This window comes from Molothrus ater, chromosome 1 (genome assembly GCF_012460135.2).
Source record: "Molothrus ater isolate BHLD 08-10-18 breed brown headed cowbird chromosome 1, BPBGC_Mater_1.1, whole genome shotgun sequence".
NCBI classification, from domain to species: domain Eukaryota; kingdom Metazoa; phylum Chordata; class Aves; order Passeriformes; family Icteridae; genus Molothrus; species Molothrus ater.
In genome coordinates, this window is record NC_050478.2 from 103,475,008 (window position 1) to 103,497,079 (window position 22,072).

At 40.0% G+C, this 22,072-nt stretch overlaps 1 protein-coding gene across 18 annotated transcripts in view; it reads left to right on the forward strand.

Annotated features, from left to right (window-relative positions):
• Positions 1-22,072, forward strand: part of EPB41L3 (erythrocyte membrane protein band 4.1 like 3) — a 97,142-nt gene that overhangs the window by 70,545 nt on the left and 4,525 nt on the right. For 2 of the 18 annotated variants that reach the window (XM_036406721.2, XM_036406722.2), the window contains exons 12-22: positions 1,546-1,766; positions 5,295-5,861; positions 9,868-9,921; positions 11,799-11,834; positions 12,002-12,067; positions 12,544-12,735; positions 15,949-16,023; positions 18,528-18,650; positions 19,164-19,556; positions 20,574-20,705; positions 21,144-21,242. In XM_036406721.2, the coding sequence (XP_036262614.1) occupies positions 1,546-1,766; positions 5,295-5,861; positions 9,868-9,921; positions 11,799-11,834; positions 12,002-12,067; positions 12,544-12,735; positions 15,949-16,023; positions 18,528-18,650; positions 19,164-19,556; positions 20,574-20,705; positions 21,144-21,242 (1,958 nt within the window). The remainder of the gene's footprint in view (positions 1-1,545; positions 1,767-5,294; positions 5,862-9,867; positions 9,922-11,798; positions 11,835-12,001; positions 12,068-12,543; positions 12,736-15,948; positions 16,024-18,527; positions 18,651-19,163; positions 19,557-20,573; positions 20,706-21,143; positions 21,243-22,072) is intronic. The other 16 variants (XM_036406723.2, XM_036406725.2, XM_036406724.2 and 13 more) reach the window with 16 other exon arrangements.

Below are 22,072 nucleotides of genomic sequence, written 5' to 3' on the forward strand. Positions count from 1 at the left end.
AACATACATAGGTTAATAGTACATCCTTCCTCTCTTTATCCTTGCTTCATGGAGGTCATGGTTCTGCTGCTGACTTTGTTTAAATCAGTGTGTAGTTCAGAGTATCAGCTACTTCCATCATGCTGTTACTGTTGTCAGCTGTTGAGTAAAAAGAGGCTGTAGTTTTGTACTTTATTTTTGTAGGAAAAAAAGACTGAGACTAAACTCAGATTCATTACAGATTAAAAAAAAAGGTGAATTCTCTTGCAGAATATCACAAATTGCAATGACTATAGTTGGTGGTGGGGATGGGGAGAAGCTTTGATTTAAAAGTACGTGTGACAAGCCTTTTTCTCTCCCTCTAAAGGTGCTGCTTGTCATTGATTATTTTGGAATATTCTAATTCTGATGTGCTTCTTTCTCGTTACCAAGCAACTGGTGACCTGAATGCTGTGCATGTGTTTCAAAGCAGAAATTATTCTTCTGCATTATTTTGTTTGTAACATCTAAATAAGATGTCTCCCTCTACTCCCTTTGCTTTCTCCTGCCTCCTAAACTTAATCCCAAGAGACAAGATACCTGAGACACTTTACCTAGCATTTGTTAGACTCTGCAAGGTGTTAATTTGCCTAAGTGCAAATAGGGGAAAGAGGTTTTTTAAATCAATGCTTATGATCTCATCACTAGCATTGTTACTATAATGCAGATGAGTCTGTAACATTCTGCATTGTGCTTACATTGTGATCAGACTCTGTCATTTGTTACAGATGCAAGTGAGCTTATAAATTTGAATAATCCTATTGGTTTAGAAATTATTTACTCAATAGTCAAGATCAGGGTCTGGGCATATGTTACAGTTTTGATTACATTCCGTCTGTAAAGGTACTATTGCTTTCAAAATAACTTTTATATATTTAAATCTGATTAATTACTGAGTACTCCTAAAATATTCTGGTTGGGTCTGCTGAACTGAATGTCATCACATCACAGAATTTTTTAGGATAATGTGCTCACCTAAGTGGCAGACTTTAGTACTCACTAATACAAGGATCACAATTCTTTTTTCTCAGGTATTATGCCTGTGCTATATCAATACTGTCATTTTGTGTAATGCAGCATGTTACTAAATCTGCATTTGAGCTGCATTTTTATATTCTGACAGATTTAAAAAAAAATCTCTTCCACCCCCATGGCTGATGTCATAGCTGGTTCTCCTTATGTTTCTTGCCTGATAACTGTGGCAATGCATTGCTTTTTTTTTATGTGGTGTTTTACTACAGTGCTAATTTTAACAGCTTGCTAACATTTAACAACTGTGTAATGCACACATTAGTTACAGTAATGTGTGTATACACATCCATAATATATGTATATGCATATAAAAGCTATGAGCTTCAAGTAAACAGTTTATTTAAATGTATGCACATGCTTCTGGTTTCCTGTACCATGACATAGTTGTGTTTTCAGTGTTATCTCAAATGTTTTTCTAAACCAGCTTTTTTAATTTTATGCAGCTTCTCAGCAAAAGCTATTTCAGATTTTCCCTCTTTAAATATTTGCTTTTAGCATCAGTGAATGAAAACCATGAAATGTACATGAAGGATTCTGTGTCTGCTGCAGAGGTTGGTACTGGCCAGTACGCCACAACAAAGGGCATCTCTCAGACCAACTTGATAACCACTGTGACTCCAGAGAAAAAGACAGAAGAGGACAAAGATGATGAAGAGGGCAAAAAGAAGAGAGCAGAGGAAGTCACCCCGATTTCAGCAATACGCCATGACACCAAGGTAGAATTTTCTGGGTTTTGTATTAAACAAGGCTGCCTTGAGAGTGCTTGGAGAAACACAGAATTTTTAGGGAAGGGGGAGAAAGAGGAAATAAAACTGGTTCTGTGAAAGGAAATATACTATGTGTATATACATGTCTTGGATCAGTGTTTTTGTAGTCCTTTCAGTTTTCATATGATATTGTAAAGTTTAGTTCCTGCCTTGGACTTTTTTTTTGAAATGTGTTTAACAGTCAGAATGATGTTCTTCACACAGCATTCAACAGCTCTTTAGGAAATGCCCGGAAGTAGCCTGGCGGTGCATGTTTGTTCTTCTGGTTTTCGGTCATATTTTGACTTTAGTATGGCCATCCTGGCTTTTTATTTTGGCAACAAAATAGTTCTGTATTCTTGTATGTAGCTCTGTGCTTTAAACTATTCCTCTTATACTTCTTATAACACTGTTTCCTTGCATGAATTTCAGTGGGCATTTTTTCTCTATTAACTTCTGGATATGAATCTGGTATTATAAGCAATTTTTTTTCTGGCTTACAAAAGCATTTGCTTCCCTTGTTTGAAGTTTCTGTTGAAAAAAAGCATTTTTTATTGATGGTTCTCTTATCAATTGTTAAATTGGAGTCATCCCTCATCAACTTCAATCCCAGCACCACCACCACATAGAGGACAGAGGACACACATACACACATGGTTGTGCATAATATCTACTGAGATATTAAAACAGGGTAAACCAAACAGAAGGATGGAAAAAATACTAAATAGAGATTGACAGTGAAGAGGAATACGGTAGAGTAGCATTTAGAAAGTGTACTGTGGAATGCACTTGTGGAATGCACTTGCTAAACAAGTAAGGTTTGCCCTCATCTTTTAGGAAGAAAAACCTTGATATATATTTATGTCCACAGAACTGTCAAGTATGCAAATGTTAAACCTGTATTTATCATATAAGGCCACAATGAGCTACATAGCAAAAGGATCAAGTCCTCAAAAAGAGTTGCAGTTAAGGTACTGAAAACCAGAAACAAATTGAGTTACTGAAATTTGCGAATGAGAAAGATTTTCTTTTGAAAGTCTGTGCTGTATTTAAAAGCATAATCTCTACAAAATTTAAATCTCTGTATTTAAAAGATAATCTCTACAAAATTTAACTGGGGTCTTCTTGAAACTCCATTAGTTTCCACGTGGAGAAAGAATGATGAAAATCAAATATATAGAAAACATTCAAAAGAAGCTAGTTCTGTTCTAAGTGTTTGTTAATTTAAGTCAATGGAGGGATCAGTTGCATTTTGAAGATCATCTAGCTATTCGTTATATATGGATAGAAATACTTAGAGATATTTTAGGAGACTAATTTGATGGAACTTATATATGCACAAATGATTGATTTTTACCCCCACTCAAGAGATGAGTTCTTTTTAAACCATCATAGATAGAGTTTCAGTTGTGTAATCCTACAGAGATCTCAGTCCTGCTTCGACATAGACCTGCTTACAGTTTAGTCTGTCATCATAAAGAGAATGTCTCAAGAAATACAAGCTCACAATCAAATCCCTTCTAAGGGCATATAAATGTTTTAGGTTTGTTTTCCATTAAGACATTTTGCCTTTGTTTTATCCATGTGTATTGAAGTACCAGAAGTTATTCTAAATATTAACACTGTAGAGATGTCAGCAAGTGAATAGTCTGAATTAGAAAAAAACACATTTACTTTGGATTTTTGTCTTTAGAGTAAAGAGAAGTTGTATTTATGTGTGTATTTAGCTCACAAAAAAACCTGTGAGTCCATGAGCATTAAGTTTTGACTTGATCTTACTACATTAAACCCATAAAGATATTTGTAAGTGGTTTGAAGCTAGGCTTGGTTCTGATTGCTTAGTTTGGGAATACAGATTCCTTGAATTGATAAATTGCTAGAGAAGAGAGAAAGGGAAATATGAAACAGGAAGAAAAGCGGTTCTTCCATGTAATTACTTGGCATTCCTACCATTAATATACCTGGTAGAGTTCAGGCTTAGTAGCAATCTGTGTCTAAAACTTGGATCTGCTTTTGGCTCCAGTTCAATACCAGCTTGAACTGGAGGCAGATGCTGTTGTGGCTTTTACGTAATTTTGCTTTTGGGAGCCTAGAGTGAAAGTGAAATGGCTGTTATAGCTCCCTGGGGAGATGTAGTATGGATGCAGCTGCTTAGGCACTTAGGGTTTGGTCATGGATCCAGTGGGCCACTTCAGCTACATGCACTTGGGGGATTTTGGCCAAAACATCTCTGATCCATCAGCATTGTGGCAGATGTGATGTACTGGGTATACATTTTGGTGATGACCGTGGTTTTTGTCCTTCTAAAGAGCAGTGCTTTCTGCTTGCATGGAGCATGTGAAATGACAGTCACCATTTCCACTGAATCACCTCCCTCCTCCTACCAATTTTTTGACCTCAAATGACCTGAAAGGCCAGTTGAATGCCCTACAAGTGGCATATCAAAGCAAATCCTGCTTGTTGGTAGCCAGTATTCTTGGCATTGTGGTAAAACTTGTAGGAACAGCATCCGGGGCACTTTTGCCTCTTCACTATGGGTAAAGGGTTATATTTTGGTTATGAGAAAATGTGGCTGTGTGGGGCAAAGACCTCTCTCTAGCCAGCCCCCCCTTCAGATCCCCAGTGAGAGATTATGGGATCAGCTGAGCCTCAAGTCTCAGCTCCCTTCTTTCAATGTACGGCTGAAGAGATGGCAGCATGGAGGGGCTGGCAGGGTGCATGGCTGGGAGGCGCTGAGCCCCCAGCACTGCCTGCTTGGGCTCACAGTGAGCAGAGGTGAGGGCAGGGCTCTGGGGATGCCCAGTAGGGGCCAGTGATGGGAGCCATGCTGAGGAACCAGTTGCTGGGATATCTGTTGAGCAGTTTTTTTTTCCATCAGGTGCATTGATGAATGGATTTCTGCTCCCCCCACCAAACAATGTGTTTCAATTTGGTTTATGGCCTAGATTTTTTTCAATATACTGCAACTGAGGAATTTAAAGTCCTTGGAGCTTTACTTATTACTGCTGAGGTTGTCCAAGGCATAGATGGGAAGTGTTTGGCCCCCGCCAAGTCTCCTCCTGACTGCAAGAATGCTGTCACAAGTAGTGCTGGTATTAGAAATATGTTTCCTTCTTTGTTGCTCTCCATATACTTCTTGTTTGAAAGCTTTATTATCAGAAACCAATCTTGCAGTAAGTGGAAATTGGCAACACCTGAAACTCCCCATGTGGCCATGGAGGCTTTTATGTAAATCCTGTGCTACAGAGGACTAGACAAATGTTGAATCAAGAAGTTGCCTTTTGTAAGCTGGAAGCGTGTTTCGCTAATACCTGTGGTGTGTGGCATGGGAACATGCACCGTTCAATTCAGTGGAAAGCTGTGGTGTTAAAATACTGTTTATAATTTTAAATATATAATATATATTATTTATCATCACGGAAGAAAATTAACTAATTACAGTTTTCTTTTTGTCCTTTTGCTTTTGCGCCTTGTTTGCTGCCCTTTCTCTGTCACCAGCCATCTTTGCTTGGCACTGACTCCCACCACTCCTCACCATCCTCTCAGCCTGGCCCCCATGTATCTTCAGCAAAGCTTCGCAGGAGATGCAAGGAGAGCACTCGGACAAAGTCCTTAGGCTGTGAGGCCCCCAAAGAGAGCGCTCCAAAACACAGCGAGTCGGAGCCAGACTCTGACAGAAAGGGGCGAGTTTGCTCCGCCGAGCAAGACGTGGCTTTTGGCTACAAGCAAAAAGCCGGCAAAGGCGGAACACTGTTTTCCTTCTCCTTGCAACTTCCAGAGTCATTTCCTTCCCTCCTGGATGATGATGGCTACCTGTCGCTCCCTAACCTCTCCGAAACCAACCTCCTGCCTGCCAGTGTGCAGCACTACCTCCCCATCCGCTCCCCCTCCCTCGTGCCTTGCTTCCTCTTCATTTTTTTCTTTCTGCTCTCTGCCTCTTTCTCAGTGCCATACGCCCTCACTCTCTCCTTTCCTCTGGCTATGTGCCTCTGCTACCTGGAGCCCAAGGCGGCCTCCTTGAGTGCCTCACTTGCCAATGACCTGAGTGACAGTTCAGAGGAAGAGGTGTGTACCTCGGCATCGAACACACTCTTTTTCGTGTTCAGTGCTTCAGTCCTAACCAGTGTTAGATTGCTGCAATAGTGGTCCTACTTTCAGAGCCTCATTTCTGTCTGTGCTGATATGTTAGAAGGGATTTTTTTTTTGTTTGGGGGTTGTTGTTTTTGTTTTAGTTTTTATTTTTTTTCTTCTTTTTTATTTTTTTCTCATGCTGGGAGTACAGCTCGGAGCCCAGGGTTAGGCACAACACTGTGTAGAAGAGGCTTGGCTTGAACTGTGTCAGTTGGTTCAACGTGACTTGCACTATATGACAAGACCTTTTTCTTCCCTCTATCAATTTAGAATAGTTTCAGGGTTAGGATAGTTATCTAAATAGGGGGTATTAAGTATATTTCTGTATAATTACTGAACATCCAAATATATGAATATGTGTCTACATTTATGTATGTGACTAGCTGCCTAACAATGATGAGCACCCTCACCAACTTCAGTATGTTCAAAGTCCAGATAGACTCAGCTTTTTGCAAAAGGCTATCAGCTGTAGCTGAACCCCAGAAAAGGCTTTCTGGTCCAGCAAAACCTGGATCTCGATTTTCAGCCTTGATCCCATCTCTGCTACAGATTGAATTGTTTTCCCATGGTTAAATCCAACTTATCAGTGAGGGGTCAGATTGGGACAGCTGTTCTGCAGCTGTTGCAGGAGCATGCCATGTGGGCTGCCTTGACATTTGCAGTGTTACATTAGTACTGCCAAAACTGATGCCTTAAGCCACCAGGGTCATCACGGGCAGATGAACCAGCTGCAGCAGGAGTCTGCAGTGGTTCTGGGTACTGTGGATGTGATGGTAAATCCAGAAATAGGAAAGGAATCTGCTTAAGTAACAGAGAAACTGGCATCTCAGTTTTTGCTGGAGCCTGATTATTCTTTGTTGAAGAATAAAATAATGAGTTCAGGTTTTCCTTGATTTTCTGTTTTCTTCTTCAGCTTCAGATACAGAAGTTCACTTTTGCTTTGTATATAAAGAAAAAAGCCCAGATCAGATGGTCACAGACCAGCTGGCCATGTAAAAAGCCACCTTGGCCACTTGTCAATAGTCCATTGCAGTAGCTCTCTTCAATAACCAACTTGAACATTGTCATCTGCTGCTGTTGGTTTTGTGAGACTTGGTGCAGGATTTAATTTCCTTTTTATGGAAAGCCAAAAGTCACATTAATTTGTCTTGTAAAAACATTGTCTTTAAATGCTTTTGGCTCTGTGATGCCTTACAACTAAAAAATAATGTATGATTTCTGATAAAAGGCATCCAAAATGCTACTGTCTTATTTCTTGTCCTTATTTTGAGACAGCATTTAGGTCTCAATTTGCATTAGCTCTGCACTTGGATTAATCTAATAGCAGTAACAGCATTAATATATTTCCAGCTCTAGAGGCAATAATGAGGCAGTGTTTATGTAATACATTAGTCTGTTCCTCTTTCAGAAATGAGCGCTTCTTTTTGTTAGCAAAGTTAGGAAGTATTGAGCATAAAAACATCTAAAATAGGCTTTTTAGTATCGCTCTTTTATGAGGGTGATTACTCTGGCAGTGCTTCCTGGCAGACAACACAGACTTGTGCCTAATCCACGGGGTATTTCTTGTTCAAAATATTGCATGAAAGTGAATATGTTTTAAACTCGGGCATGTCTGCATTACATTGGCAAAACAAATCACAGCAATTACGATCGCAAGGTAGGAGAGGTGCAGCCACAGCACGTCAGGAGAAGCTGCCTCTGTCCTGCTCCAGCCCTCGCCTGCCTGCCAACCCCACCTCAGCTCTACCTCAGCCCATCTTGGAGCTGAGCCTGGCCTTCCTTACTCTTTACTCCAGAGGAGACCTGCCTTACTCAGCCTTAACTCACCATTCCCTGCTCTGTGATAACCCCAGATCTTTATTTCAAGTAACTCAGTATTGCTGACTTTGACTCCATGGCTGTTGATTGGCTGATTAGCAGATATGTATGTTGCAATAAAGCAAGCTTTATGCTTTATTTAGGATTTCATTCCGCTCGTGGTAAAAGAAATAGGAATGTTTCCCGCCCCCCACAGTTCTCAAAAGATTGCACACGGAGATGCAGAAGACTACAGCCAGTATCCTGAACTAATACCTTATATTGTTAGCTTGTTCTCCCTTGAGCCATGCATCTGGAGTTAGTCCATGCAGTCAAAGACAGAATCTCACCCCTTGGAATTCACTAGCTTCTGTGTTTTTACCTTAGCAGCTAATTTTCTATTGACTTCACGTTCTTAAAATGAACCCTATATGCCAGACTTTGTTACAGTGCCTTGACACAATTTTTAATTCTTTTTAAATGCCTAGATGCATTAATGCCTCTTTGTTTCTTTTTATTTTTGTAAACAGGAGTGACAATGCATACTTTTTTTTCTATTGCCATCTCTTTACAATTGCCTATAGTGTTATAAAGACATGAGATCCTTTGTTAATAAAGAAACAATTTTCTAGCACTTTAGTGAAAGCAATTGGACCAGCCTAATAGACTGCTTTGACATTACACTTCCATTTAAAAATAAATGTGGTCTGTCTCAAGAGTGGTCATGACTTGAAAAATTTCATGTCACTTCCATTCATGCACTTAGCAAGTAAGGCAAAATGCTTGTTTATTCTTCTGTCACACAAACAATACAAACTCTTCAAAGAATAAAATACAAAGCTATGAAAACAAATCAAAACATTGTCATTTGAAACAATGGAGTTGTCAGAAAATTACCAAAAAATGGAGGAAATTCAAAGCTGAGACTGATACTCCATCCACCAGTAGGTTGTTCTTTTGTTCTTGTTCGTATTGATGGGATTGGAGGATGATATGTGTTGTCTTGGCTTTAAATTGCCTGCTGGGGTTACTATCTAAGGACCACAGAAAATCGCTAATGGAAACCAGAGTTGTCACTGCTACCAAAACAACTTGGATGTGCCAGTCTGGGGCAGTAGGGTGCACTTTACTTACTAGTTTTCCATATGCTTACCTGACATCAGAGTAGTTTTTTGAGCTCTCTTCTTAGTCTGTAGTAACCTCCACTCCCTTCTCTCTTAATCTTGACACTTGTGTTCTCCACTAAAATGTTCTTCATGCAAAGCAGGGATAGATCAGTCTGTTCAATGCTGTGCTTTGTTTCATTTTTATCACTCATACCTAGTAAGTGTTTGGGGGGTGGGGGGAGTTACTTTTGTTTTTCTCCTGCTTTCATCCATACTCTTAAATGGAATGAGAAGTATTTTTTTCTTCTTTTAATGGCAGTTTTCTTTCTTTTTACTATCATTAACAATTATCAGCTGCTCTTTATTGGAACCGAGTGGGATCTGAGCCTTACCATTACTCCACAGACAGTAGATGGGCTGGGGGTATGATTATTTGAACTCCTTGGTAATGCAGACAGCCTCATGGTGTATAAATGTGGAGACAAGAATAACCTCTGTACAAATGAGGGGCTGAAAGTCAGATGACTGTTAAAGTAGCTTTTTTGTTGTTGTTGTTTTTTTAAATTATCTTTTTCCCCTCCAGATAAAATTTAACCACTACTTATATTGGCTAGAACAAAAAATTAGCTCAATAATTCTGTAAAATTCATTATGGGAGGAAAAGTTCAATTAGAAAATATTAGTCTCTTTTTTCCCCTTTTTTTTTAAGCTATCTGGTTTTCTTAAGGAAAAAAAAAATCTGCTATTCAAATAACAGTTTTCCAGTAATGCTTTGTTTGGCTTATAAATTTGTTCCAGTAAAGCCATATACTGTGTACAGTACGCCTCGAGTCTTCCTCTGAGTCTGTTCTGTTTACTAATATAGCATTTTTATTTTGCTTCTTTGACATGTGCGTTGTTTGAAAAGCAATGCTAATGCAGTTCACAGGGATGTTGAGTTTAACAGTTCCCCGCGTGAGCCGCGTGTACTGATGAGCTGGGTTTATTCTTTATTCCTGCCTTCCTCTCGGGACCCGGGTACTTGTCTAACCCAATAGACTGACAGTGAGCAGACGGATACTGCGGCTGATGGTGAGACCACTGCCACCGAGGTTTGTACAGTCGCCATCACCCAGCTATGGCAGGGGAGAGCGTTTGGCCTTGTCTCTTCCCGACCCTGGGGGCTAGACCACATGTCTGCTACGGCAGCTGAGGGTCCCTCCCTGCGCGCATGTGCATGTGCGTGCCTGCAAGCGGGACAGCTTTGCCAGGAGAGCTGAGTTTCCGGTGTTCCCTGTGGGCTCCTCTTATTCCTGAGTTTGGTTTGGAAGCTGCAAGGCCTCTGCGTTGTGTGGCTGGGGGGGCAGTGGCAGTGTCACCCGCGCCAGTGCTGCCCACCCGGAGGGTTCTGCTGGCCAGATTGTGCCCTGGGGGTTTTTGTTTGCTTGTTTGCTCTTAGACTCTGAAGCCTGAGTGGGAGAGTGGGGAAAAAACAATGAAAAGCTGTTTTCAAATTTACTGAATATTCTCACATTTAAATATCTAAGTCTTTTCTTTAATGTAATTTCACATACGGCCTTCAAATGTAATCTTCACATATGGCCACTACTAGTCCAGGTATTCTTTTCAGAGAGAAATGTAAAATGTTTATATTTTCCTTACACTAAGAAACCTCATATCCACAACAGGGTACATAGACTGTGCAGGCAAATTCAACCTTATGTTGAATTTTATTATATGCACTGAAGTGCATATAATGCTTTCATAATTAATATGATTGCAGCTGCAAACATGAGCTGAATTTCATCTGACATCTGCTAGAAGACAGAGTCTTACCACAAACACTACTCTAGGTTTTCAGGAGGATCTCATTAATATTTGAGACTGTTAAAATTATCTTCAAGGAAAAATTTTCTGTATGACACGTCAGGACGATTCAGCCTTGGCTGTAAATAGAATAAATTTGAATGGAGTTGTAAAGTAATCAACAGATTTTCCCATGAGTCATTTGTCTAATTAGGACTATATGAAAAATTAACAATAAAATAGCAGCATGGGCATTAAAAGAATTCAAACAGTGCAACAACATAAAGTCTGTTGAGATGAGTCAGAAGTACAAAATGTTTTGAAGTCTTCTTCCACTCATAGGCGTTGAGCACTATAGAAAGTAAAACAATAATAAAATTGTGACATTTTAAATGTTCAGTTTGTTACTCAAAAATGCATGTTAATATTCCTAGTTGCTATCTTTATTTAGAGGAGAAGATATAGCACATATCAGTTGGATATGGATACCTGATTTTCAAAATGTGTGGTATATCTGCCACCTGAAAATTGCACCCTTGGAAACAGGGCTGCTGGGGCAGTCCTTATGGTGTTGCTTTTGAAAATGTGCACCGAAGTGGATGGGTTGTGTGTGCCATTCCAGATGATAGGGCCTGAAAGAATATATACAGGCTAAATATAAAATAAAATTACAGAAATACAGAAAGGGACTATGGTTAGGGAAATAGAATTTTAATCAGATAAAATGTGCATCTTTCTGTAGAAAGTGTTGCAAGTTGTTTGCCCATGGTGAGTTTATGCAAAGCTTTGCTTGTGGCCCAGATTATGTCCTGTGTGTAAATTCTGGGTTTACAGAATTCCAAAGCATTAGCTGTTGCTGTTCCATCGTAGACTAGCTGTGACCTTGGTGAGAAGGTGCATCTGCTGCTCCATAAATAGAAATTTATGAATGTGGAGTGTAGCAGTATTTGTAAAAGGAAGATGTTTACCACCCCTTTGATAACAAAACACAAATTTGAGAAGTGGACGTTTGCTCTGAGTTAGGAAAACCGTGCAAAGCCAGTGTGTCTACTCCTTCTCCTTAAACCCTTAATGAGGAGAAAATGGGATTTTAACCTAGTGTGTACCTCTCACCAATGTTCATAAAGCCTTCATTCATGCAAGTGGGTAAGGTGTTGTTTTCCAATCTTTCTCATGCTGGCAGTCGGATCAAGAGGAGGACGGAGATCTAAAGGCACAGGTACAGAAACAAAAGGTCTAGATGTTGCTCAGGTATCAATGTTGGAGGTGTTCGCCTCTTTCAGCATGTTACTGTCGGTTCTCTGTGAAGAAATGTGTAGAAACAGCATTTTGTATCCTTTCAATACTGTGTCCCTTACTTTTCCCTTTCTTTTTCACTTCTTTCAGAATAGTCTGATTAAGCGAATACAGGGTGAAAATGTGTATGTCAAACATAGTAATCTTATGTTAGAGGTTGGTATTGGTATATACCAGTGCATGTACGTACATGTGTGTTAGTTTTAGTGGTAAACTGTGGATCTGCACTATGATGCATGAACTGTGTACTCCCACCTGCTAATAGATAATTTTTTTCTCTCAGATTATGATGACTCCTCTAACTTGTACTATCAGTATCGATATATGCGTGTGCCTCTATGTGTGTGCCTCCACGCGCATATGTATGTTTGTTTGGAGCCTCTTTATCAGGTGCAAATTATAGTGATATGGATAGGCTCTTTAAGAGTGTATTTAGACTCACTTGTACGAGATATGCTATGCTGTTCTCTTTCAAAATGCCACATTTTCACAGAGTGTTGTGTTGGTGCTGTGCTCCCCGGCTCCCTGAGCTGTTACTTCCCTCTATACTAACCAAGTTGTGTGTTTTGGCTCTAAAGTGTGGTTGGCTTAGGATGTATCACAAACTGCTCTATTCTTTTAAAACTGTCTAGGATCTAGACAAAACCCAGGAAGATCTGATGAAACATCAGACCAATATAAGCGAGTTGAAACGCACCTTCTTGGAAACCTCCACAGAAACGACTGTGTCTAATGAGTGGGAGAAGAGGCTTTCCACATCTCCCGTTCGGCTTGCAGCAAGGCAGGAGGATGCTCCTATGATTGAACCACTAGTGCCTGAAGAGGTCAGCGTGAGCTGAAAGGCTTCATTATGTATTTGTCTATGCAATTTTACTTATAGCAGCTCTCACTAGATTAGAGGCCGTAGTTAGAGGCCAATCCCTGCTTGCAGGCCCTCCCTTTTCTCAGGACACAGGCTCTAGCAGCAAAGATGGGAGGAAGAGCAGATACCATAAATGTATACATATATAAATATATGTATATATAGAGAATTAAATTCACTGGAAGCCATGTGGCAGAACTGGGTCTCTCTGAGACCCAACGCCTGTGCAAAATACAGGCGTTGTTGCAGGTTCAGTGAGCTTGAGGAAGTCCAGCCATGCATAAAGAAACCATGAAAGTGATGGAGAGGAAATTTAAACAATGGTGACTGGATGGGAGAAGTGGTGTAGTGAGACAGGTGGGAGCTATGGTGCCAAGCTTGAAAGAAAAATACAGAACAAAGGGCAGAACTCTGTCTCTGAAAACAGGGAAGTAATAATGACAATAATTAGACCTTCTTGGCCAGTTCCATATGGAACCTGATGGTTGCTGCAGTCTGCTGGAAGACCCAATGCAGATTGCTAAGTATCTCCATTTTCCTGCAGTGTGTGTGTGTGAAAAAAATCTTGCTCACTGTGCACTCTTGAAGCGCTTGTGAGAAACTTGCCAGTTTAAAAGCTGGTGTTTACTTGATCTGTAGGTGGATAAGGACATGTAGGGGTAGCAAGGCAACATTTGTGTTGCAATAAAATACATAGTTTAGTGTCTTGGCTTAAGTCCAGTGGAGCAAAAAGAAATAAGCTTGTGTGGTCTGCCTGAGAGTTATTTTTTTATTCTATTATTAATGGATATCTGGTTTCTGTCTCACAGGAATTATCTTTATGGGTTCCTCTTGGTTTTAGCATTAGAAACCAATAAAAGGTCATGAGATTTTTTCCTGTGCCCACAGCCCTGATATAATGTTCTAGGGAACTCAGTAAAAATTGTCTGAAAAGTGTAAATTGAAGGAGTGTTCTGCTTTCTCACCTCAGAGGTTGGTCTTGCAAACCCATAACTCTGGGGAAGGGCATCCCTGGAGGCAGGTAGCAAGTGTCAGCTACCTACTTGCAGGTAGCAAGTGTCAGCTTCTCCTCACAGGGAAAGGAACATTGCCAAGGAAAGGGGTCTCACCTCCTCCTCTCCCACATTATAGGTAGTGGCTGATGCTGGCACCAGATGTGCATTACTGTGGCATTCAAATTGGATACGTAAAAAGCAGGCTCTGTGCTCAAATCTTCCCTTTTGAGGGGAGCACAGAGGAGTTTTGGTGTTGCTCCTACTGCCACGTTCAGGAATCATAACAGACCCTACTAACAGGTTGGTTTGGTTGTAGTTAAAAATAAAGTTTTATCATTCTAAGAATTAAAATTGTAAGTACAATGAACAAGATGCATTTATCATAATAAAGATGTAAGGAACTCTTGGAAAGGGTGGCTAGCTGAGCCTGAATCAGAGGATTGCAGGGGAAGCAAACTTAGCACCACCCTGTTTGTTTAATATCTTTATTACTTTAGGAATGTAATAAACAGTTTTAATTAAAACATACAAACAGTATTAAAGTATTGCACAGCTATGTAGGCTTCACCCTGATTAAATACATCTGAATTTAACCATTCATTTGGAAAGGAAAAGGGTAAGAATTATACATGCATCTAAGTAATACATCTGTTTCACAGAATCTCATCCAAATGAAGGTATTTCTGTGGAAAATTAAGAGCAGACTTGAGCTATCAGAGCCTAACTCTGAAATGACTTTTGCAGTAGATAGCACCTGGCCATTCCTTTGGTCCCAGTAAGTGAGATGGTTTCAGTTCACATGTCCTGATGAGAGGGAATTTTTTCAGGAAAAAGCTGGAGCCATCCATAGGTCAAAATCAGCATCTTCATGTCTACTAAGAAATGCAGAGGAAGTCAAGATAGTGTAGTGCCTTCTGCTAGTCAAAGAAGTTACACCTTATCCACTTTAAAAATATGTTTAGTGCTGTTACCTGTAGCTCCTCCTTATAATAAAACAAGAACAGAAGAGAAAAGATGTCTTTTCAAAATATGATCTTCAAGCACATGGCACCTGAGTGTTTGGTCAGTGTGACTTTAAGCCACTGGTCACTGCTTGGTTTCTTAGAACAGATGGGGAAATAATTTGGTTTTCCTTAGTAATGAGAATTATAGGTTTAAATATCTATGATACATCTACAGCCAGATAGCTGTAGAACGTGAAAGCCATTATATTGACAAAGTCCTTGACAATGTTTAATCTGACCTGAATTGGATGAAACCAACATTTTAGGAATAAAGGAGTTGTGCATCTCCTTGCAGTCAGGGAGTTGAACCATTTATCCCTTTCTATTTTCATATTTCTCTTTAAATTTCTGTCTTTCCTCTTGAGTATATGTACCCTTTTATCATGCCAGCTATAGGACTTCCATTGGTGTATCTATTGAGTATAGTATTTACTGAAGTCACTAGAAAGGGTTTGGCAAGAAACCCATTTTGCTCTGCAGGGGCTTATGGCCAAATGACATCAGTGGCCAGCCCAGAAGGTGGGCTCAAAAGCCTTGGGAAATTGGGTCTTGCCTACATTTAACATTTTCCCAGTTGTCTAAGATAGAGATACTCTTATTATTCCCGTAGCACTGGGAAAGCACTGATGGGATAAAAGTGAGGAAATTCCAGTACACACTACAGGATAATAGAACAGCAGTTAGCTCCCTCTGTAGGAAAAGTGCTTCTAAGACTTCTAATACCAGCAGGGAAAAAGAGAGAGCTGAAATCATGGCTGGGCACACCTTCTGCCTGCTTCAGCAGAGAGGGCTGCAAACTCAGGAGAGAGCCTTGCCCAGAGTGAAGGTGTAGGGGCCTGTTCTGGGCTATTGGTGGAAGCTGTGTGAGCTGGCATCAGCCCCAGTTAAATAAATCATATGAAATGAAGCAAACACAGTGCATCCACACCTGGGTCTTACTCAGTTTGGTGGGTTTTGTGCTACACTTGTGCATACCATTTGTATACTCATGTCTCCTCTCCACAGAGAGACACCGATTTCACTTCTCATTGAAACCTCTGTGCTGCAAAATGATTCCCTTTAGTTCTGTTTCCTAATTTTCCATGAGATTAATAATTTGTAGAGAAATATGAGCTACTGTGAAGTATAGTATATATACCCTCTATTTACTAAAATCATTTATTCCCCTGACATTAGACCAAAGAAGAAACAGAAAAATCAGAAAAACTCATAATTTTGCAGAAGGGAGGTACTACATTCCTTGAAATGCAGGTAAAAACAAACAATACTTCATTGAAATGCAGTCAGAAAGGATGGCAATGATTTATTATTTTATTATCTTTTTTCATTTCCAAGCCCTCCCTTTTCATATTTTTTTATTGTTATTATTTAATAAGTTCCAGGCAGAGATATAATCTGGAGACCAAATTCTGAGGAATGGGTCCTTTCCAGAGCTTATGGCTTCCTAATGGAGACTGATTTCTTTGCCAGTTAGAAATCTACTTGCACGGTGCAGTTTGGATGTTGTTTGCAGTTTGCATGCATTTCCAGCATAAACCTCACTGAGAACGTTACGGGGAATGAGGCACTTCTGTCACGAGAATGCATTTCCTTTATATTGTCAACTGAATTTAGATTATGTTGAGTGATGGTGAACTTTATATTTTTATTGGTTTTTCTATTAGCCAAGTGTGATAGAGAAGAAGCTGCAGGAAGGAGAATCTGCTGGCACTTTGGTTACTTCTCATCAAATCATTATCCAGAAAAGTATCCCATCATCCCTAGAGGTTATTTTTAACTCATTTGATTTTAAACTACATCATTTGCTTAGTTAAATACAGAAGTTACAGTCTTAAAGTCAAATAACTGGATGCTGATTGCATAGTCAAAGCAAATCACATAGCACATTTGCATGACGAGGAAAAAAGATGCTGCAATTAAGTTTCATTCAGAATTTTTAGTAGTATGCTTAGTTTATACAGTTTGCTGTGTTGTGCTTCTCCATTTAAACAATCCTGAAGGGCGTTGATGTTCTAATGAGAACAAGGAAATTCAGTGCAGGCTACATACAGAAGAGTGCTATTCTAAAACGTCATTAACAGCATGTTTGTAACAACTAGGGTACAGTTGAATGAGCTTATTTGCCCTATTTTTGTAATTTGTTTTTGACTGTAGCTTTGTTAACCACTGCAATATGTGATTTTTAACCCCAAGTTGATTCCAATCACCACTATAATTACGTGCTGACATGCTGTTTTGCTTCAAACAAATACAGAAATAGTGTGGCAAAAGTAATATTTTTGGGTCCATGTTATATGGACCTCTGAAGAGAGAAATATGCAAAGAAATCATATTTTTCCTAAGGTGATTCTGTTTATTTGCTTGATAACTGCTCTAAGAGGTACAATGCTAGAAGTTATTATATGCTTTCAGAAGAAGCAACATGATTTCTTAGAAGTCTTCATAATTTAGTTCTCCTGAAGTACAGATAAACCTGCAGATATTCTAATTTAGCTTTTATATCTCAAATATAGGGCACTGAGGATTGGGTTATTATAGACAAAATACCCTCTGAGGTAGTTGATGGTGAATCGGAAAAAAATCTGGCATACAAAGTAGTGACTGTGAGCAGTAAAACTGCCTTTGCACCTGAGATATTAAAATCCAGTACCGTTCTAATGCAGAGCTTTGAGGACTTGGAAAGTGAAATACAATCCAATGAGGAGAATAAGCAGAAAATGTTCACCCTAGGAAAGTCCTATGATACCGTATCTGGAAAAATTGTAACCATGACAAGTAAAGCTAAAGAGGGCGAGAAAACAGTACAGCCTTCAGGAGAAGCTTTGCAAAAACTGGAAAGGGAAGTTCAAGAATCTGTGAAAATCGTTCCAATAGTGACCAAGTATGAAGTCCTCAAGCCTGTCACTGATGAGAAAGCCAGGCGGGGATCTGATGTGCAGAGCACAAGAAGAAAGCTGTCTGACTCTCTGACACCCATAAAGGAAGCAGAATCCCTATTGCAGAGTCCTGAAGAGGAGAGTTTGAAAAAGACACTAAGGATGGACCAGGATTTGCAGTTACTTGGTACACTGGAAAGCTTACAGCTTGGCAAAGCAGAAAAGCATCTTGGCGGAGAAGGTGTAAAAGCAGGGGCGTTTGCCCGGACAGATAAGAGCCTGTCTGAGTGGAGATATTCCAGAGAACAGCCATTTACCATTGCTACTGCTCACTATGTTACTGAGTCGTCTGCATCAAGAGTAGTGGTAACAAGTGGCTTTGACTTCATGCCACGATTTAAAGATAAAAGCATGACTTCTTTTAGGCAATCCCTTCACACCACCCTAGCTTTGAGTTCTCTTGCTGCCTGGCTTTATGTTGACAGCAGCCAACCCGGCTTATTTTTTTTCTCTCATACTTTGAATCCGTCTCACAGTCTGAAGCAGGCATTATATAAGGCTTTCAACCTTTCTGGTTTATGTACTGAAATTCAGTATTGCTGCTGTGGCTTGTTAATAAAAGGAAAAAAAAAAAAGGTTTGCTTGAACCAGCAAAATGCCAATGCTAACAACTACGCTTTGTAACTATTGCTTACTACAGCCATTATGAATTCGCTCTGATTTATTTTCCCATTCTTTTCCTGTTTCCAACCTTTCCGTGCCCCTGCAACCTTTTCTCCTTTTCCTCCTTCTCTGCCTCTGGTTTTGGCAATTAATATGTCTGTGCATATGGGTCTGCCTTTTTTCTGTGTATGACTCTACATTTCTTTGTCTATTTAGACTAAACAGTCCACCAGTGAAAAAGCCTTGGATGGTTCAGATATCTTCACTTTAATAGAGTCCGCCAGAAAACCAACTGAGTTCATAGGAGGGGTTACTTCTACTTCCCATACCTGGGTTCAGGTGGCTGCTTGATTCCCTCCATTGATGTCATAACCATGCACCAATTACTTTTGCTTTTCTCTTATTTTGTGGTTTTTTGCACAATATGGAACTGTACAACTCATGCATGTATTCATGTGTGTTTCTTTTGATTCAATGGACCGCAACAGAAGCTTCACCAAAAAGAAAAAAAAAAAGGCTACAACCAACTTTTCTTTTATTTCATTTTATTTTGGTCATTTTGTGGGGTGCTGTATTTTGCCTTTGTAAAACTCACACAATACTAATGAGAAGAACACCAAGATCAAAATTTCTCTTCACTTTTAAAAATTTTGCTTCTTGCTTTGTTTTCCATTTCCACTATACTGATAACATCCTGAGAACAAAAATCCATGCAACGTGGGAGAAATAACTTGGCAAAATATAATGCCCATTTTTTTTAAATTTATGTTCACAGTACATTAAGCTTGGGCGCTACTGCAAATAGTGTTGCCTGCTTCTGATGCTGAGGGTTTTTTTCTTCCTTCCCTGCAGAGAATAGACACGACGACGTCTCAGGAGATAACTTCCAGTGACATGAAGCAAGCAGTTCAGCCGGATCAGGATACAGTGCAGAAGGTTGTACAGGAGACTGTAGTTGTCAAGGAGAGACATGGGATGGAGGTGCATGCAGGCGGGGATCCTGCTAAAGTGGCCGGACTTACGCTGGATGCCCAGGCTGAGGCAGCGTCGGCGGTGGCTGCCGGCGTGAAAGGGAAGGAGGGCTCTGCTGGGACTGAGGGGGCCAAGGAGGAAAAAAGGGAGGAGGCTGGGAAAGCCCTAACCAAACAGGAAGGAGTCGCTGCCGCTGCTTCGTGTGAGCAGGCGGAGGAGCACAGAACAACAGTCCAACTTTCAGAGTCTTTGGAAAGAAAACCTCATTTTGAGGTAACTTGTTGTTAAATTGGTCATGTCTGTGCTGAATTGTGAATGTAGGCTAATAGTAGGCTAAGTTAATTCCTGTCATTGAAAGTAAAGTGTGCTCAGCTTGTATGATTGTACTTTTACAGAAAGCAGGTTTTTTCTCCTCTTATTTCCTCCTTGCATGTCACCTGCAAGGCTTGCTGCTGGTTTCCATCATTAGCAAAATGCCATGCATGTTTTACTTGTAACTGCTTTTCATGTTGCAGAGAAATACCAAATTTCATGGCATTTTATGCAACAGATAACAAGATCAGCTGGCATTCTGTTTGGGAAAGTCCATCGACGTTGGCAAAGTTCACATGTTCCCAAAGACAGGAAACAGATTGCTTTTTCCATGCTTGATGCAATTATAAATAAATGTTCTGTGTCTTAAACAGACCAGGTTCCTTATCTTAGCCCCATTAGTAGAATTTCAAGAGCTGTTTTGTGCAGGGTTTTTTCCCCAGAGATAAAAAGGCTAAGCCTGGACAGAATTCATTCTCTTGTCACTCTAAGAAAATGTAGAACCACAGATTCTCAGAACAGTTCAGGCTGGAAGGACCCTCTGGAGGTCATCTGCTGCAGTCCTCTGATCAGACAGAGCCATCCAGAGTGAATTGCTGCTCAAGACTATGTCCAGAGAGCTTCTTCTGAGTATCTTCAAGGAAGAACATTCCACAATATCCTTGGGCAACCTGTGCCAGTGTTCAGTCACTCTTACAGTGAAGAAGTGTTTCCTGATGTTCTCAGGGAACCTCCTGATTTTCAAGTTGTGACCATTGCCTCTTGTAGCATTTAGAGCATTTTGGACTTTGTTTTTGTAAATGTTGCCAGCATTATATACGTGACTGTACCACTGTAATTAAGAGAATTTTATCTTTTTTTTTTTTAATGCAGAACATTTTTTAGCTATTCTTTCTTTGCACCAAACAAAAAAAAATTATTCTGAGAAATCCATAACCTCTGCTAAATGTTCCAATTCTTCTTTTTTGGTTCATGCAGTCACCAGTTGTGAAGACTGAGACTATAAGTTTCAGCAGTGTTCCGGCTGGTGGGGAAACCCTTGAAATTTCAACAAAGGAAGTGCCAGTAGTCCATACAGAAACAAAAACCATTACATATGAGTCTTCTCAGGTAAGAAATTCTGCAAAAGACATGGTTTAACTTAATGTTCCTTTAAGGAACCCATTTCTTCACCCATCTTTAAGTGTATGCTTTAGAGTGAACTTTTCTAAGTTGTTCAAGTATTAAATATTAGTATGAGGAGGATGTACATAAGAATAACTTACCTGAGGGTCACTCTCACGTCCTGGTGTAGGGCCTTTCCAGAACATTGATGAAACTGCAGATTTAAAAGTGTCATCTTCTCATCTGTGCTTCCAGAGGGGAAGGACAGCCTCCAGATACACAGAGAAATACTCACACTTGGTTGCCCTAATAGCAGTTTTTCCATACCATAAGATAGTCACTTTATGAAGAACAGTAGAAATAGGGAAGTTTAACAGTCCAGTTCTCGATTCCCTGTGCCCAGGATCATTTTTTTGATGACTGCTTTTCTCTTCTGGTTTCTAGGTGGATTGTGGTGCTGACTCTGAACCAGGTGTATTGATGAGTGCACAAACGATCACATCTGAAACCACCAGCACTACAACTACTACACATATCACCAAAGTGAGTCCTCAGAAAACAGGGAGCTCCTTTTTCACCAGGGTGTATGCTATCTTAGCTTTGGTTCTATGATTTATTTCAGAAAGGGAACATTCTGATACTCTCTTGACAAACTGTTGTAAATTTACCATAAATACTTGTCTTTATTCACTTGTCTTTGGCTATGCTGAGATTGATTAATACATCATCCAATGACTTGACATGAATCCTAAACCCTTAAGGTATGTCTGTGCAAGCACAAAACCTTGCTGTACAGAAACACTTGATTTAGCTGCAAATGCTACCTGGAACTGGAAAGAGTATAACCATATTGGCATATTCCTGGAAGGAGTAACTTGTCTGAACATGAGGCTCCATTGACATGACTATGCCTTTCAGCCCTGAGATTAGCACTGCATGGTGTTGAAAGCACATAGTGAATCCATATCCTGTAGCCATAACAGGACATTCAGTCAGCTCCAACACCTTGGCTCTCTTTCTGGGTGGTACCCTGAGGAACTTGCCCACAGCCAGACCAAAAGTTCATCTGCACAGACAAACCATGCTGTGTCTTCCAGGTTCTAAGGTAGCATTTAAATAACAGTTCCTCCCTAAATAGAAATTCTCTTAGTCTTGTGACAGCTCTCCTACCAATATTCACTGAGTACAGGATTTCATCTTTCTGCAGTGAAGTTCCCTCATTAGTAGATGAGCCATACAAAGGCCATGCCACCCCATATGCCATTCTGAAGCATGCAGTTGGACTTAAATAGGTCTGAATATGGGGCTGTCTGTACTCTCATTCTGTTTTTCATGGGAAAAGTTTGGCATTTTTGACACACAAACAGCTCTTT